Raw genomic sequence first — 19,036 nt, 5'->3', positions numbered from 1 at the left:
GTTAGTTAACACATCGGTCACTTCACATAATTACTTTTTCTTTCTTTTTTTTTTTTTTGGTGTGGTGAGAACATTTAAGATCTCCTTTCTTAGCAACTTCCAACTATATAATACGATACCGTTAACTATAGTCACCATGCTGTATTGTACATTAGATCCCCAGAGTTTACTCATCTTCTAACTGGAAATTTGTACCGTTTCACCAACATTTCTTCATTTCTCCCACCCTCAATCCCTGACAACCATCATTCTACTCTCTGTATCTATTAGATCTTTTTTTTCCTAAATTTTTTTAATGTTTATTTATTTTTGAGGGAGAAAAAGAGACAGAGTGCAAGTGGGGCAGGGGCAGAGAGAGAGGGAGACACAAAATCCGAAGCAGACTCCAGGCTCTGAGCTGTCAGCACAGTGCCTGACATGGGGCTGGAACTCACAAACCACAAGGTCATGACCTGAGCCAAAGTTGGATACTTAACCGACTAAGCCACCCAGGCTCTCCAGCCTATTAAATCTTTAAAATTGAGAAAAAAAATCCACATACAAATGAGATCATACAGTGTTTATATTTCTCTGACATATTTAACTTAGTATAATGCCCTAAAGATGCATCCATGTTATTTCAAATGGCATCACATTTATAATGCAAATATATCACATTTTCTTCATCCATTTTTCCATTGATGGACACTTAGATTATTTCCATGCCTTGGCTATTATTCATAATGAATAATGCTGCAGTGAACATGGGGTGCAGATACCTCTTCAAGATCATGATTTCATTTCTTTTGGATGTATTCCCAGAAGTGGGATTGCTGAATCATAAGGAATTCTATTTTTAATTTTTTGAGAAACCTCCATACTGTTTTCTACAGTGGCTGCACCAATTTACACTCCCACCACCAGTGCACAAGTGTTCGCTTTTCTCCTCATCCTCACCAACACTCATGTCCCACCTTTTTGATAATAGCCATCTTAACAGATGTGAGGTGGTATCTTATTGTGGTTTTGATTTCCACCTCCCTGATGATTAGTTGAACATCCCTTCATATACCTGTTGGCCGTGTGTATGCTTTTTGGGGGGAAAATGTCTATTCAGGTCTTCTGCTCATTTTTATTTGGATGGTGATGATGATGATGGTGATTTGCTACTGAGTTGTATGAGCTCCTTATATATTTTGGATATTAACCCCTTATCAGATATTTGGTTTGCCAATATCTTCTTGTGAAGGGATTTTCTTGTGATTCTGGTCAGGGTTCAGAAAGAAAAGAGAGCTGAAGAGAAAGTTTACTTCTCAGAGAATACATAAATAATCATGTACAGAATGTTGTAGAAATGTTGGTAGAAACAGATAGTAAAGGCCATTCTGATGAGGTCTCAGATGGAAATGAGGAACATGTTATTGGAAACTGGAGGGAAGGTGATCCTTGTTAGAAAGTGTCAAAGAACTTGGCTGAGTTGCATTCATGTTTTAGTGTTTTGTGGAAGGTGGAACAATCCAGGCATAGTTAGGTCACTTGCTCTCAGTTATGGAGCCAGTGATGGTGAAGCCAGGATTGAACTGGAACTGGAGTCTTAACCACGACATCTGTTCCTCTCACCAAGGGTAAGCAGTGTGGGAACAGGCAGTGCTGGGAGAGGAGGTTGAGGTTCAAGAGTGCTGAGGCCTGAAGAAATTCTTCTATCACTGTGAAAATGTGTTACCTTAGGTTTTCCCAGGACTGACTCATTAAATGATAATCTTGTTTTAGAGCTTTTATACTTTAGGAAAATGGAAGATCTATAATAGGGGCCTAAAAGAAATTACATGAAACTATGTATGTGGGGATGCTTGCAATCTGCAGCATGGGATGGGAATATTACATTCCTTGCCCAGCTTAGGGCACGGAATCTGACATGGAGACACGTAAACACTCACGATCTATTTGTGAATGAATCAGTTTATGACAGGAAGAAATGAAGGATGCCCACATGTGCATGCACACACACATATGCGCACACTCTGTATGTGCACACACACTTCCCCACTAGATTGGGAACTCAGTGGGTGCAGGGTCTGTGCTGTCTCTGTATCCCTAGTACCTTATGGAATACCCTGAAAATAGTCAGTGCTCAATAAATGTCTGTGATTAATAATATTATAGTGTCTGTTCATTTGAGGGTTTTATGGGATAGATTCTCTCTTTGGGGGCAGATGGAGGGATTGATAAGAAACCCCAACTTTATTATTTCAGAGCCTTATTTATATGTTCTACATTGCATGGGTTTGAGGGTTTAGTGTTGAAGCACTGCAGCTGGAGAGACAGCACTCCCAGTGTCTCAGCAGCCTGCTCCTCTAATCCCGATGCACCACAGGAATGTGGGGTGTGTACTGAAGTGGAGGAAAGGGACAGGGTTGCTTTGTTTCCTGGGGTACTGTTTTCCCTGGTGCATTGAGCCAGGTGGCCGGTTGTTCTCCACCCAGAGACCAGGAGGTGAGTAAGCAGTTTTGTGCATCTGATAAAGAAGCCAATGAGTTAGGCTGATCTGGGCATTTAGCTGTGGGACTTGGTGTGAACAGCATGGACTTTAAATGATACAGTCCCAGTGGCCTGGTAATTGCTGTGACCAGTGCTGTTGTTGATCCTATGGATGGCAGCAGGGGAGGATCTCAGGACTGGGTAGTGTGACCAAAAGTCCAGCTTTTACCTGAGATGCAGAGAGTGACTTACAAAGGGAGTGGAGTGCTCCCAGCGCAACACAATTACCAACACAATCACCAAGTTCAGGTGAGGTGACCTCATCTAGCCCAGGGCTCTGCTGAGTATAAGAAAGAAAAGAACACGGTGTGTGTGTGTGTTGGGGAAACAGTGGCAGTGAATGGTGAGGACAAAGGCAGAAACATTAGAAAAACTCTACCAATATAAATTTGTGGCTGGGTCAGTAAAGTTCTTATAGTTGAGTAAATGCAAAGGGAGGCTACAAACCCATACCAAGCACAAATGAAGAGAAGCAGAGCAGGAGGAATCAAACAGATCATGATTGTGGCTGAGACACAGGATTACTACCATCTCCCTGTGGAGGAGGCTTCATGATCAGAACAGGGTACATTTATATGTATACAAGAGAAATGTTTGCATTGACTGCTATCTTAGTACCATCGGGCTGCTCTAACAGAGTACCATAGACTGGTACCTTAAACAATAGAAACTTATTTCTCACAGTTCTGGAGGCTGGAAAGTCCAAGATCAAGGTGTCAGCAAATTCAGTGTCTTCTGAGAGCTGCTTCGTGGTTCATACATGGCCATTTTCTTGCTGTATTCTCACATGGGGAAAGAGACAAGGGAGCTCTCTGGTGTCTCTTTTATAAGAGCACTAATCTCATTCATGAGGGCTCTACCCTCTGACCATATCACCTCCCAAAGCCCCCACCTCTTAATATCATCACATTGGGGGTTAGCACTTTAACATATAAATTTTGGGGGGAAACATTGAGTCCATAACAGCTGTTTTACTAAATCCATATTCAGTTTACTCTAGTACAATGTCTTGTTATCAGTTTGTTAACTTAAAGTTTCAGTACAAAAAATAAATTAGGTACTGCTGAAAAAGAAATGACTGACCCTGGATCGACCCAGCTAGTTATTTTTCAGCTTTTCTGCCAAGGCCAGTTGTAAATGATAGTCATGGAAAGAGTTGCTCTACAAATGGTATCCCAACCAGGGATTTTCAGTCACTCCTAAAGGTGAGAAAGCTGATGTGTTCAAAGGTTTCAACTCAACTGGGCCTTTTAGTAAGACTGGAGGGGTGTCGTGGACACAAACTTGTTTCGTAGGAGCCTGAGAGAGAAGAATTAAGATGAAGTGGTGCCAAAGCTGGCTAAGCTTTATCCTTAGGACCTAAATATTGCAACAAATTCTGAATTTAAAGAAGGGGGTTATTTTCAGTCAGTAGGGAAGTTAAAGTTTATGTTATCCTAACTTTTTGACCCTATTTCATTTAATCAGGGTTTTAGCGCTCATAGCTATCCTAAAACTATTGACTTTTTTTAAAAACTTGAGCCTGAAAAACAGACAAAAGACTATGTATGATATCTGTCTAATGATTTATCTTAAGAATCTGTGAGCTGTGGAATCATGATTGTTAGGACCGAGAGACACTTGCTCACCTTTCTGAAATGAGTTGCTGAAAAGATATTCTGAGATTCAGAAAGGGTAAGGGATACAGTGTTGACCTTTTGGAGACAGGAAACCTTTGATGAACTATAGGACTCCAAGACAGTTCATTTAAAAGATAGTTTCAAAGCATTATCTGGGGCTGGTTTCGTATGTGCATTACTGAAGCCCTCAGGTTATCTTTTTACGTAAACCCAGTGAAATAATGGTTTCCGCAGTTGTTCACACGTCAGCAACCCTCGTGTGGCATCTTGCCTTCTGGGTTTTGTAACGGCTTTCGGTGTCTTTTGTGGACAAAATTAAACTTTTCTTACCATTTGACAGTATATAACTTTCCTAAGATGAGCATTAAGGAGAAAAGAGAAGGGAAAAGGTCACCAATACCATCTCCATGTAATTAAGGCAGCTAAATAAAATTGTCACTAATGACATTTACTTGATTCTATGAGTCCCTGCTCTAGCCTCCAAGTAAGTTAAGGATCAACTGCTCATAGTATGTATACACTGTAATCTGTGTTGCAGGTAATAGGGTATACATTTTTTTTAAGACAGCCTTATTTTAGGGTTATGTTTAGACTTGTGTTCTCTCTCTCTCTCTCTGCCTCTGTCTTCATCTCGCTCTGTATGTATACATATATATATATATGTACATATATTCACCTTTATGTATATGGACGTATATGGATGAACATATATACCTACATGTACATGTATGTGTATGTGCTTTTGTAAGGTGATAGTAATCAGTAGAGGATAAGTTAAAACTTAGAAAAAATAGCTTCAAACTTTGATTTATAGGCTCAGATTGACCATCTACCCAGGTATAACATCAATCAATTTGTTTGCTTTTAACTCTTAAAATAAAAGATCCTAGAAATCAAAAGTAATTTGTGAATTTTGGGGGAAGGGTGAGGAGTTCTGGATGTGGAATTAATGACATTGTCTGGAAATATCTGTCTATCTATCATCTATCTATCTATCTATCTATCTATCTATCTATCTATCTATCTATCTATCTGGAAGTTAAGAGTTCTAAGCTGCTGACCTTAAATTTAGAAGTTTACACCAGTAAAAATAAGTCTCAAGCAAAATTGTGTTTTCATCTATTGACACATCATTATTTGGGAACACAATAAATAATATCTATAGGGATACCAAGAATAACACACGATTCTGGCCTTCCAATCATGTGTAATATAACTCAAGGTTTCACAGGGGGTGGGGGGAGTGGAGTGGCAGGTCCATCCAGTTTGTGTCAGGGAATGTTTTCTGGAAAGAGATGATTGTTAATCATGGGTCTTATCCACTAGCTAAAGGGTCGGGGAAAGGCCTTGGCAGTAGAGGGACCATGCGTTGTATGCTGAAGTCATGAATGAATATGTTGAGGAGGTGCATGTAAGTTTGTTGCTAGAATTTAGGGTGAAACAGGAGGCTGAAGAGTCCTCTGAAGGAATTTCCAAGTTTTCCATCAGGCTTCCTCTGTGAGGGCTTTCCTGACAACTGGAGTTGGTGGTCTCCTTCTCTGTGTCCCCCTGAGTTATGCGTATTTCTGTTGTTGGATTTTTCACACCCAATTTAATTGTTCATGCCTGATTTCCATACTTGTGTGCAAAATAAACAATGTCAGGACTGTCCCAGTTCTTATCATAAAACCTGGAAAACAGTAATTGCTCAATACCTGTTTATTAAACACATGAATGATTGTCTGTCTGGACAAGTGAATGATTATGCAGTTTGGGGATGAGAAAGTCAAGAATTGCCTTGGTTATCAAGCAACACTTCATAAAACCTTAATGGTTTCATTTTTGTCTTCCAGATTACTTGCAGCATATAATAGTCTTACTGATAAACACCTGACTGGATATTTTAACAACACAAGGATAAGACGGCATCTTTTAAGATCAGGGCTGGTAAGATTTGGTTTACTTTCTACCTGCCCTCTTGTTTCATTAAATCCAGTAATTTCCAGGGGTGCCTGGGTGGCGCAGTCGGTTAAGCGTCCGACTTCAGCCAGGTCACAATCTCGCGCTCCGTGAGTTTGAGCCCCGCGTCGGGCTCTGGGCTGATGGCTTGGAGCCTGGAGCCTGTTTCCGATTCTGTGTCTCTCTCTGTCCCAAAATAAATAAAAAACGTTGAAAAAAAAATTAAAAAAAAATCCAGTAATTTCCTCCCTTTTCTGGTTTTCTTTTTGAGCTAATCAGTGACACCTACCTCCTCATCCCCCCCTTTTTTTTTTAGAAAAATTACTTCTTTTCCAGAGCTCAGATTATCTTTTTGAAGCTGTGTTTCAAAAGATAGGAAGAGAGGTCACAATGACTGCTAAAGCTACTTATAAATTATTGAGGAAAAACCCTATGAGCTTCCAATAGCATATTTTATTTATTTGTTAATTCATTTATTTATTCAACACGTATTCATTGAACACATTGTATGAGCCAGGAACTGTTAGGGATTAAGCACAGAGAAGACTTTACTGTCTTCAGGAAAAAAAAAATATTATTTTTAATAGTCACAGAATAAGGTGTGGAAGACACGAACAGTTCAAAATTTCCCCTTGAATTTTGAAAACCTGTTTCATTTCCTGGGTTTATTGATAACATTAGTGTCTTTTCTTAGCTCTAAAACTATCATTTCCACAAAATTTCTATTCCTCTAAATGTATTTAATGTGAAAATCTTTAAAAAAATACTACAGTTTTCCACTGAAAGAAATAGGCGTGGTTATACAAAGTGTGAGTAATGATTTTAGCTGTTTACCTTCTTAAAACACAAAGATTTCCTTAACTATTGTTGCCATGGTGTTGAAAGGATATGCATTGTGTTTCTAATTGTTGTTTTTGTGCTTGGAACTCTGGCAGGGTAGACCTCCTGAGAGCTTGCTTTTTGTCTCCTGGGGCTTTGTTATCAGACAGACCTGGCTGAAACCTGGCTCAGCCATTTACAAGTCATAGAATCTTGAGCAAATCACATACTTAACTTACTCAGCTCCAGCTTCCTCAATTGTGAAATGAAGATAATGATACCCAGCCCTCAGGATCGTTGCGGCAATAAGAGAGGTGTAATGAATGCTTGTTGCAATTATTGTGGTTACTATTAACATTCCTTCTTTGGATAACAATTGGTAAGCTTTATGTATAAGTGGAAAGGACTTTGTATTTACTTATTAACATCATTAGCAAGTATTTATTGAACATTGGTTATGTAGCACGACAACTCAAATAAGGAAGATTTCTCTAGAACTTGTTTGTGTTCAGCATCATCTGGGAACTTGTTAGAAAATGCAAATTTTGGAGCCGCACTCCAGACCTGTTGTTGAGTCAAAAGCTGTAGGGTGAGGCCCACCAATCTATTTTCAACATTTTTCCAGGTAATTCTAATGTGAGCTCCAGTTTAAGAACTTTTGCCCTATAGGAGCTTCCAGTCTACTTGGGGAGATCAGATCTCCCCCAGGAGGGGTGGAGGGGGGAGGAGAACAATGACACCTGTTAACTGAGGAGGGAGCCACAGTGCAGAATGTTGTCAACATTTATTCTCATCTGGAAACAAATGGCACGATATCCCAGGCAGAGAACACATCTCAAAGACCGTAACTGAGTTATTTGTGATTGGGAACACTTTCTAGAACCACACACCCCTTTTTTTTCCATCAGGGAAAAAAAAAAAGATATAAAAAAAGATCATCAGTAACCAATCACTTGTAACACCAATCTCCTTGGTCCCAGTGCTCCAATATGTTGCCACAACAGTGTTAAAAAACTACAGTTTTCAAAATTAAGAAATATGTGGGCTTGGGTTAGACCTGAAAGAGCAGGGCATAATTAAGTGGAAAGGAAGAAGATGAACAATCCAGGATAGAAGATACAGAAAAATACCACAAATATGCTCTCAGGAAGGATTAAAAGCAAAAGCAAAGAAAAATAAGTAAATAAAAACCAGAAACTACCACTCCTGGCATTTTCAACAATGCCAATTGAAAGCAATCTGGAGTCTTTTATATGTGCAGCACTGCATAATCTGAAAGAAATCTGAATCATGACACATTAAATTACATTCTGGGTTGGAGAGTGCAAGGAGAAAAAACTGTGAAAATAAAGCAATGAAACCAATTGTTTTTAAAACAAACTGATGAGAACCTCTATAGCTTACATATTTTGCCCTTCAACGTTATTTCCTGTGAGATCATCAGTCCTGTGATCACTGCTCCTATTCATTGTTTCAAGGTAGCACTCCACCTCTTCTTCCCAAATCTGTTCAAAAGACAGACGTGAAAAGAACACCTGGGTTCCATCAAGGAGAAATTGTGACTCTAATGAAAACCTTGTTTTAAACGTCAAGTGCACCACCTGTGTGTGTTTTGCCAATGCTGGTATATGAGACCGATTTTTTTCCCTTATGAAATATTCATGAAGAGTGAGTTTACCAGCCATAGTGGTATGCCCTTTTAGGCTTAGAAGACGCTGCCCCTCTCTCTGTCTCTTTGTCACACCATCTCTCCATTTTTGGTAACAAACAATACATTTTTTGCTTTGTATTTCCATGTATGTTTTATTTATTCATGACAGATCACAAGAAGCGGGAGAATACTTTCCGAAAAAGAATACAAACTAAATATCATGAAGAGGGATCACCAAAAATATATCCGGGAGTGCCTAGCTCAGGCTATTTTCCATAAGGTTCTTGATATGGAGGTAAAGTATTCATATTTTCTTTATAATAGATAGTTTCTAATATGATAATTAATACTACTTCTGTACTAGAAGCAGAGGAATTCCTCCTGTGTTTCATTAAAAAGGAATGGAACAAGGTGCCCTGAGAAATACTCTATAATCTCTGGGTAGCAAAGAGCCAAGAGACTGAAGTAAGCTTTTCTCGATTTCAGTTACAGAAAAATATGGACATCATTATATATTTTGTGATATTTAATTTAACAAATGTAGATTTTTAATCCATAATGGCTACTCTCAAACATACGAGCCCTCACCATCTGTACCCCAATTTCCATTTGCTAAAAAAAAAAAGTGACATCTGTTTAAATATCAGTAATTCCACTGCCATGAATTATTTCAGATTTGTTATTCTTTTAAGGCTCTGAAGCTGGGCCGTATGCTAAATTTCAGGGAATAGGCATTGAAACATCTGCTGTCCCTCCCACTTTAGGCCACATTGGTCAGCATAGATTCATAAACCGAGCATCAACAACTTTTTTTTCAAACCTGACATGGCATTTTTAGTAGGATATATAGCTAACTTGATAAATTATTTTAGCCTTGCTCCATGGAACTTATAGTTTCAAGCATCAACACCATTTTAATCTCTGTGAAAAAGCATGTCACTTCTTGGCTTGACCATACAGCAGTAAATCAGAAAACTTGGCTGGTAAAATCATTGACCTGTGAGTGCAGTAAACATTTATGAACAACTGTAGAATCACCAGTAAACCAATACTAAGTGTAGTGGCACTGAAAATATTTATTATTATGCTACCATTATACTGAACAAGTGTTGCATTCAGATAAGATGTATATGATCTGTTAATTTAGGAATTCATTTTGTGCTTTATGACATGTGCATGAGTTATATGGAATCATTCAAATTCACTTGCTTATAAAAGTATTAGTTGGAATTCTGCAACTAATGTTAAAAAAATAGTACAGTAGATTAATCTGTACTTAGTTTCAAATTTAACCAATAGGCACCAAATTTTGTATTAGCTTTAATCCTTGAAGTTTTGGTTTTCCAAACTTTCATGTAACTTATACATCATAACTGTAGAATATGCTATCATTTAAGAGTTTTTGTATATTCTTAAAATTTGGAATAAATGTCTTAGATAAGTGTTAATATAGAATATATAATATAATTTCATATGATGTAATATATATAACTATGATATGTAATATATTGATATAATTAACAAATAGAATAGCTGTCTCTAAATTGTTACATTTATCTCACATTTATTTTATGCTGATGCTATTTACTAATGTTGATACATTAATATTCATGTATTTGTTCATACCACAAACATTAATCATTAATTGTAGGCTTACCACGTACCAGTTTGAAGCTATGTGATGTAGCTGTGAGATATAAAAACAAAAAAGCAAAAAACAAAAAAACAAAAACAAAAACCTACTGTAGAAAGTGATCAAGTGTTAGAAGAGAGGAAAAACAGACCTAGTTCCAGGAAGTAGAGAATGATGACTTATCTCTATGAAAGTCAGAGGAAGCAGAACGGAGGTGCTGCTATTTGAACTGGACCTTGAAGGCTGAGTGAAGCTGCACATGAAAGCATGAGAAAAACATTCGAGAGAGTGAGGACAGCTGGCGCGACGTTAGAGGGGAAAGGTCATTGTGGATGGGCAGGAAAACTCACTGAGGCCAGACCGCAAGGCAGGTTGGTTGAAGGAGCAGCAGGAAGAGCCACTCTTCTGTAAGCTGGGGCCTGGTTTCTGGAAAGGCTTCAATTCCTAACTAGGTTTGGAGCATAGGTGATGAGGCGATGAGACGTTTTTCAGCAAGGGCGTAAAATGAGTGAGCAGAGCATCATTAGAAAGATGATGTTGCTAAAAATGTGGGAGATAGATTAATGAGTTGGAAAAGATTGGAGATGGGAGGTCAATTAGGAAGCTGTTGCCCAAGGGTAAGGACTCACAACAGTCATGACACGCTGGGAAAAGGCAGCTGTCCCTAGAGATGTGAAGGGGGAGAGAGACTGACACTGAATGAGGATGGAGTGGGGAAGAAGGAGCCAGAGCAATTCTGGGGGCGCTAACCTGGCGGGTGGCAGTGCACTGCTGGGGCCCAGGAACTACCTACCACAGGGAGTAGGAGAGAGCCCTCGCGTGGTGGAAACCTGGGCCTTATGGAAAGGTGTCCTGGAAGCCAGCAGGCTCTCACAAGCTTAATGTGCAATGCTTAAACAGGAAAGTACTGGGGGAAAAAGGACCTTGGTCTGACCCAGAGGCAAAGACATTGGTGGCCTTGGTGAAGAGGAGGGGCAGTAGGAGAGAGGGCTGCAGAGACTTGGAAATAAATAAAAGATGGAAAATGATTGGTAGCGAATCTCACAAAATGGTGATCAGTGGGTGAGAGAGCAAGGAAGAGGGAGAGAAGGAAGGGAAGTATCTGAAGAGGTTGATAATACTTGGGTAGGGAAGGATGGAGCCTGAGGGGTCCAAAAGGAAGCACGAAGAGATCAAAAACAGGAAAAAACCACTCTTTAAAACGCTCTCAAATGTGTCTGAATGATTTCCAACAAAATTGTGAGCAGATTATTTTCATATGGGGTTTATTTCTAAATTATATAATTAATATATTACAGAAAGTTAGGAAAATGCAAGAAAGCATAAAAAGGAAAATAACCACATAAAATCTTTGTCTCAGAAAGAACTGCTGTTAACATACTCACATTCCCTTTTAGTCTCTATTTATACATATACATTGATAAAAATATGCTATGTTGTGACAGGGACACATTTTATGAAAAATAAGTAAATAAGTAAAAACCAAACAAACAGGAAATTAGTGTTCAATAGATTGAACTTCAAATTACATTTCCACCACTGACTAGATATGTGACCTGGGACAAATTCATGGTCCTCTGCCTCAGCTTCTGCACTTGTGGAGTGAGACTGCCTAGCAATTAGCATTGTTCCAGAAGAGATGTTGCCCAGGATGTGACTTCCTGGCACAGGGACAGCCACACAGTATAAGTGTGATCAATTAAATCATAGTTCTGTGCAATTCTGTATTTTACTTTGCTCCTGCATTACGTGCATTTTCAATCTTTTTTTTTAAACAAACTCTTTATGAATCTTATTCTAATGATTATATTCTATTTCATTATACAGATGTGGCCAAAAGTTAACCCTTCTCTATACGGTTTATATTGCTTCTGAATTTTTGCTTTGAAGAGAAAAATCCTTTCAGATAGCATCTTTGTGTACCACACAGATATGTTGTCTTTTAATTCTGATTTTCTCCTAGGTTTTGAAGTGGAATGTATTGGTTAAAGGATTGGGACCCTTTTCACCACTTTATGTTAGGGATTGGTTTTCTAAAGAGTTGTAGCAATTTATATTCCCACTTGCACACATATGCAGGTGATTCTTCTCCATCTCAATGACAAGGTGGGGAATTGGAATACAGCTAGCTGGGGGGATTATTCTCCTCTAAAAAACTCTTTGCTATAATTGATAGGATCCTTTCCTCCATTCTTTCCTGTGTGCTTAGCGTTATCATCAGCTTGAAATAAAGAAAAAACTGGAGAGCTTGGCTAGGAAGGAGCAAATTCAGAGATTTAAGGTAAGGAGCTACACAATTCTCTTTTACTAAATTATTTTATGATTTTAAAAGTCAGTGGTGCTGTTATTGAAGTTTTTCAAGGCACTTTACCTTTGGGTAACTGAGCTGAAGTCAGGTGATGGTTTCACCAAGACTATGTCTTGGGCACCATTATTTCAGAAGATCTTGGCAAAATAGGAGCTCCTTGTGCAAAATAAATTTTACAAGGTACAAACCTTTCAAAGGAAACATGAAAACATTCTTTTCAAGTTTGAAATTTTGCTTTTGTCTTTTCTTGATTGATATGTGATAGATGCCAAAGGATTTTTGTTTTTTGTCTTAAAAAGCTGAAAATAGATGGTGATGTTCCCAAAGTGGTGGAAAATGGCATTCTAAAAATTATACAATGGCACGTTTTCATGCAAGCATGACCCTTGAAAATAGATGGCAGGAAAGATCTATTTGGCAAACAAAAGCATAAGATTTAGACATTCTGTACAAGGCATTTAAAAATTCCTTGTTTTTCCATTTTTGTATTTGACATCTCTTCTTTGAAGTGAACTTATAAAACATAAATTTGAATTGGGAGGATAAGAGATTCAATTAAGCATGTTTGAAAGGCCTCAGTTTAGGTTAGCAGTTTTATTCTTGAGCCACTCGAACTCACATGTTATTCTTTATTTTCCGTGTCGTATTACAAATGTGGGACCTAAGACACATTTCACAGACTGAGAACTATTTGTAAAGCTTCTGTAGAACAACTTGCCATAGAAGACAGTCATATTTCCCTCTTACCTGATAGACTCAAATCTATTTCATCATGGTCAAAAGAAAATCTTGTTAGGAAAGTGTTGTTAAATAACAGCAGATAGGGGAGTTTTTCAAGATCAGAAAAGTTGGTGTGTAGAGATCAACTTTGCCAATATTGTCCTGCATCAAGGACTGAGTTATAGATTCTCTGATTTACTGATTAAATGCTCATGGAGAAGAATGGTCCCTGGAAATAGTGACGAACACTGCTTGAAGCAGTGTGTGGTTCACCCTCACCCAGGTTGCCAGACACACTGACTAAGCACACGGGTGTATTACAACAGTGGCAGAAATTCCTGATGGACACTCCACTTCCTCCCTATATGATTTTTATTTATAACAGTTTTCACTTTATAGCTGTACTTGGTGAAAGACCTATGATTTAGGCTCCTTTTATGTAATATGCAACCCTCTTGCTTGGGGCGTGATTTAATTATTTTTTAAGATAGAAAAGTAATACTTGCTGGTAGTCTTTACTAATCAGAGCTGTGAAGAGCATTGTGCTTCTTGTAATGATCTGCTTAAGGCAGATAAATAAATATTATTGTTGCTAGAACTCAGGATGCACTGTATCCGTTGCTATTTCTTTGAGTACAGCTGTTTCTTCCAACATAGGAGACTGAAATTCCTGCCTCTTACTAACACACCCAAAGCCCCAGTACAGCTGTGAAACTTTTTCTGACTGTCATGATAGACTTCAGAAGGAACACTTTTTTTTAATGTTTATTTATTTTGAATTAAATTTTTTTTTTAATTTTTTTTTTTAACGTTTATTTATTTTTGAGACAGAGAGAGACAGGGCATGAACGGGGGAGGGGCAGAGAGAGAGGGAGACACAGAATCGGAAACAGGCTCCAGGCTCTGAGCCATCAGCCCAGAGCCCGACGCGGGGCTCGAACTCACGGACCGCGAGATCGTGACCTGAGCTGAAGTCGGACGCTTAACCGACTGCGCCACCCAGGCGCCCCTGAATTAAAATTTTTAAAATATTTTATTTATTCTTGTGTGAGAGAGAGACAGAGAGAGAGACAGAACATGAGCGAGGGAGGGCAGAGAGAGAGAGAGAGAGAGAGAGAGAGACAGAATCTGAAACAGGCTCCAGACTCTGAGCTGTCAGCACAGAGCTGATGTGGGGCTCAAACTCATGAACCACGAGATCATGACCTGAGCCAAAGTGGGATGCTTAACCGACTGAGCCACCCCAGAAGGAACACTTCCGGGCACCCCAGAAGGAACACTATTGAAAGTAATGAGAAAGGACTTCTTTAATAATAAGTTATCTCTTACCTGTCAGGCAATAACCTAACCTAGATTACTAATGATGCATCAACTTATCAAATCACTTTCTTATCCTAGGGAGAATCCACAAGATGGTTTATAGAAAATAACATGCCAATCCTATCTCCTCACCCCCCAGTTGGCCCAAAGACTAACCGTGGCCATAGTGTTCTGGTTGATGAAGGACATTCCAGTCCAATAACACTGGTGAGTCTTATTAAACACTCTGTCATGTGCCATCCCAACTAATTTATAATTTCCAATGACTCTCAGAAAGAATTCTATTTGTCTGTATAATTCTGTGAATCCTACTAAATGACAATGCAGTTTTGTATCTGTTCAACTGTCTTTACTGAATGTCCCAGTTACAATCAATATCACCCCTTTCAAATTATTTTGAGAGAGAGAGTACAAGTGGAGGAGGGGCAGAGAGGGAGAGAGAGAGAGAGAGAAAATCCCAAGCAGGCTCTGCACTGCCAGCACAGAGCCAGATGCAGGGCTCAAACTCATGAACCGTGCGATCATGACCTGAGCCAAAGTCGGACACTTAACTGACTGAGCCAGCAAGGTGCCCCATAGATTAGTTTTCTTGAAGTGAAGATTATTTGTTACTTACATACCGAAATGACTTTACTGGCTCTGTGACATGTTTAGAAAAATCTGGATTCTTCCACCTGACATTTAAAACTCTAAGCCCTATGACCTCAATTTAGCCAACTCAATATTTCCCCTCATGATTACCCTTTAGCACCCTACAATACAGCAAGATTGTGGAACCATGAGTCGTTCCACATATGTTCTGTGTTTTCTGACCTCTGGGTTTTGTCTTGCTGCCCCCTCCACTCTCACCTTATCTGTAAAACTTCTTTATGCACACAAACTCAGTCATACTGTATAGCATGGTGGGCTATATACTTATATTTGTGTTTCTTTTATCAAAAGCATGTACACATACCCTAACAAAAATACTTAAATATACAGAGATTCTGTTTAAAGAAATTTCATGCCGACATTTCATTCCAGTTTGGTTCACTTATAATATAGAGATGATATTTGTTTGAAAGAAGGTAAGGTAGCTTGAAACAATATAGATACAGGAAAAGATTTGCAAAATATTTGCTGGAGGTTGATGGTTTAAGTTGTAAATGAATTGCTTGATCACATCTTTATTCTTATTTTACGTGGCCTAATATATTTTCTTGTTAGCATGAACATTTTTTTGGATTGCACAATATTTGTAGAGAAATTGCAAAGCTTTCCCAGATTGTTGAAGTAGGTTCATCGCATATAGTGTTAAGCTTTGACATTTTTCAAAGGTAAATATGTTTTGACATTTCCCGATGAACAGCTCAAGTTATGAAAAGCAACCGTTTTCCCTTTGTTGATACCATATTTCCAAGCTTCATTTAAATGTATACGTACACAAATAATTCTTTTTGGTTTTGGATGGCAAATTCACTAGGCTCTCAAAAGCTTAACCTGGTTGAAACAAAAGAAACAATCAAGTGCTGTTTTCCATCTTCCCACCTGTTTCAGAGAGGAAAAACCCTTGAAAGGCTTTCTTTTCAATTTTCCAGCTGAACACCCTCAATAAGTAGTTTATGATACATCCAGGAGATCTTAATGTGGCAGGAGTGAGAAAGTAATTTAAAAATTACAGGAAACACTGACACCAGCACTTCAGAAGCCTTTCTATCTGGTAAGCCACCATTCTTCACTTGGTCACCCCCTATGGTGCAAAAGCACCATAGGGGATACCTATTGTGATCTCTGAATTGTAGTTCCCATTTTACAGAAATTCAAATCTTCCTTTTAATTCTCCCAACTTGGATACATATCCTTTAAATTTGACTCCTGACCTCCGTGTGCCATTGAGATGGAGAAAATAATCCTTTTGGGATATTGTCATTGATTTTTCTTTTAACTTTCTTGAATAAAGAAAGAAACCATCCAGTGAATAGTTATTGCACTTGGTCACTAATTGAACCTAAACTTTCAGAGTAGCATATAGGCTTTTAGCTACACCATTCCCATTAAAACTGTGGAAAACCATTCAACTAATTCTGTACAAGCTTGGGAAATTCACCCCTGGAGATCTTCTACTAAGAATTAAAAATGCTCAGCTAAGCTGAGTAACCACCAGGTAGTCAGTTTCAATTCACATTCTGGTACAGTTTTGAAAATGTTAAGCTACAGTGCCGTATTTATTCCAAGAAAATATATTACAAACAGTTTCAAATATAGCAAAATTTAAGGTGGCTTCTGATGTGAACTACAACAGTTTGTAGCTCACAGCTGTTAGTTGAATGATGCAGATTTGTTTTTAGAGATAAATGTAATCAGTTAAACATTTGACTGCCATATTCATCTAACTGAATGATATCTGTATGCAAATGGGGGAAATAAAATTTAGAGCACAGAAGCGAATAGATCATGTTCTAGTTTATAGTAACCTGCTTTCTTGAATTCCTACATTAGATTTTCAATGTGTTTGTGTTCAGTTGAATTATTTGACAAGAGAGAGTCTTAAGCATATTTGTTTTACAGAGTGTTAAAGAATTCTTTTGGATAATCTGATTTCCTTGTTCAGAAACCTCTAGTTTGATATATCTTTGTGGGTTTTAAGACATTTTGCCTTTTGGCTCATAGAATCTTGTGTTCTATTTCTTTAAATCAAATGTTGCCTTAGTCAATCCACTAAGGATTCCATATAGGTCATGAAAGAGGTTTGTGTGCAGAGACCCAAGATAGCAATGACTTAAATATAACGGTGCCTTCCCTACTGTAACACACTTACGTGAGTTTCAGCTGTTGTGCCCAGTGCTACTGTGTGAGCTCATCAAAAGCTCAGACTCCTATTGTGTCATTGATCTGCCAAACTTAGTGTGTTGTCTTCATATACATAAGCCAGGATGGCATATCACCATGTGAATATTTCAATCTGAGGGAAGGGGGTAAAGGGAAAGTGACAGCACATCTCTTCGATATAGAGGTTTCATGTATCACTTCTGCTCACATCTAGTTGGCCAAATCTTAGGCATACATCTGTACAGAGTTGCAAGAGATGCTGGGAAATATACTTTTTATTTATGAGAGCCACGTTCCCTGATGAAAATTCTATTACTAGTGAAGAAAGAAAAACAGATACTGAGCAATATTATTTTTGATACCCTTCCCATGTCTGTCTCAACAAGTAGCTTTCCTTACTTTGATGTTCAAAGTTATCATTCTTCTTCTCTGCTCATCCATTTTCTTCCCTTGATCATCCATTTGGATAAAATGCTTCTGTGAAAACTTGAATTTGTCCTAGTCTCATTGGTTTATTCCAAACAACATTTAGTTCTAAGTCCTGTTAGTTCTTAGATATTCTGTTATTGTTGCTATTGTCTCTTTGGCAGTGTTTGTGTGGTTTATTTGGCACTAATTGTCTTGCGTTGCATTAGATGTTAAAAATTACTTTTTATTTTCCTCATAGTGCCTATAGTTGGAATCCAGTGAATGTTGACTTAACAAAATCAGACATTTAGTGACATATGACATACTTGTAAAGATGGCACTCAGACCAAATTGTGGTGGTAGGAGCTGTCTCATCATTTTTTATGTATTTACACAACACTTTTCCAGAGTTGAATATTTGTTGTTCACTGTTCTTGAGTCAGTGCATTTATACACCATCCTTCTAACTCTCTTGCCCAAATATACATGAATTATTCTCAACAAGTTCCTACTTTTTGTTGTAATAGAACAATGGAGCCAAAAACCTTGTTTTTCCTTCTTGAAAGGTTGCTGATCTTTATACTAAACTTAAAGTGTTCTGTCAGTGGCACAAAAAGCATTTCTGATGCTCCATACCCGCACTTTTTATATTCTTTATAGTACATTCTTGATTAGAAAATGCATCAGTCAGGGTCTCAGCAGGAAACAGATGGCACACACAAATAGGGTAATTAGGAAGAGTTTAATGAAGAAACTATTTACAAAGATGCCGGCAGGGTTAAGGAAAACCAACCGGGGGTGTTAAGCGTTCTGGGGTCAGCACGATGGGAAACCACAGCACCTAGACCAGAGAGGGAGATGGAAGGATTGGGTATCAGCACCAGCAGGCAGGACTTGTCAGCTAGGAGAGGACTGCCTGACAGGAGCTGTGGACTCAGCTGACCCATCACACACAACCTTTGGTGGGAAGGGTCCAGGAGAATTAAGACCCCAACCTCTTGCCTCTTGTCTTCTGATCCCCTGCCAGTGCCTATCATCGGCCAAATCCAACTGGAATCCTGAGATTAGTTGGTGCAGTCAGTAAAGAAATGACTCCCAGGGGGCAGAGCAGGGAAGAGAAGGCAGAAGAGGGGCAAATGGAAAAGATCCAGCCTAGAAAACCTCTCCATTTTTACACAGTGTTTTCCATTTGCTGGGTACGGTTTTTCATTTTTACTTTTCTGATATTTCAAGGGAGAAGTTGAATAAATGGTAATGTATTATAGTTAGGCATCCGCCTTTTCTCTTTTTGAATC

General features: G+C 38.5%; 1 protein-coding gene across 11 annotated transcripts in view; it reads left to right on the top strand.

The window, feature by feature from the left end:
- Positions 1-19,036, top strand: part of ERICH3 (glutamate rich 3) — a 130,052-nt gene that overhangs the window by 41,573 nt on the left and 69,443 nt on the right. For 5 of the 11 annotated variants that reach the window (XM_086717295.1, XM_086717293.1, XM_086717294.1 and 2 more), the window contains 4 exons: positions 5,969-6,062; positions 8,714-8,839; positions 12,387-12,458; positions 14,604-14,732. In XM_086717295.1, the coding sequence (XP_086573421.1) occupies positions 8,765-8,839; positions 12,387-12,458; positions 14,604-14,732 (276 nt within the window). In that variant the 5' untranslated portion in view covers positions 5,969-6,062; positions 8,714-8,764. Of the gene's footprint in view, positions 1-5,968; positions 6,063-8,713; positions 8,840-12,386; positions 12,459-14,603; positions 14,733-16,102; positions 16,225-19,036 lie in introns of those variants that run through there. The other 6 variants (XM_086717298.1, XM_086717296.1, XM_086717291.1 and 3 more) reach the window with 5 other exon arrangements.

The sequence above is a fragment of the Puma concolor genome, chromosome C1 (genome assembly GCF_028749965.1).
Source record: "Puma concolor isolate L17-30 chromosome C1, mPumCon1.1.hap2, whole genome shotgun sequence".
Taxonomy (NCBI): Eukaryota; Metazoa; Chordata; class Mammalia; order Carnivora; family Felidae; genus Puma; species Puma concolor.
Note: the sequence above shows the minus strand (reverse complement) of the source record. Positions and strands in the feature narration are given on the sequence as shown.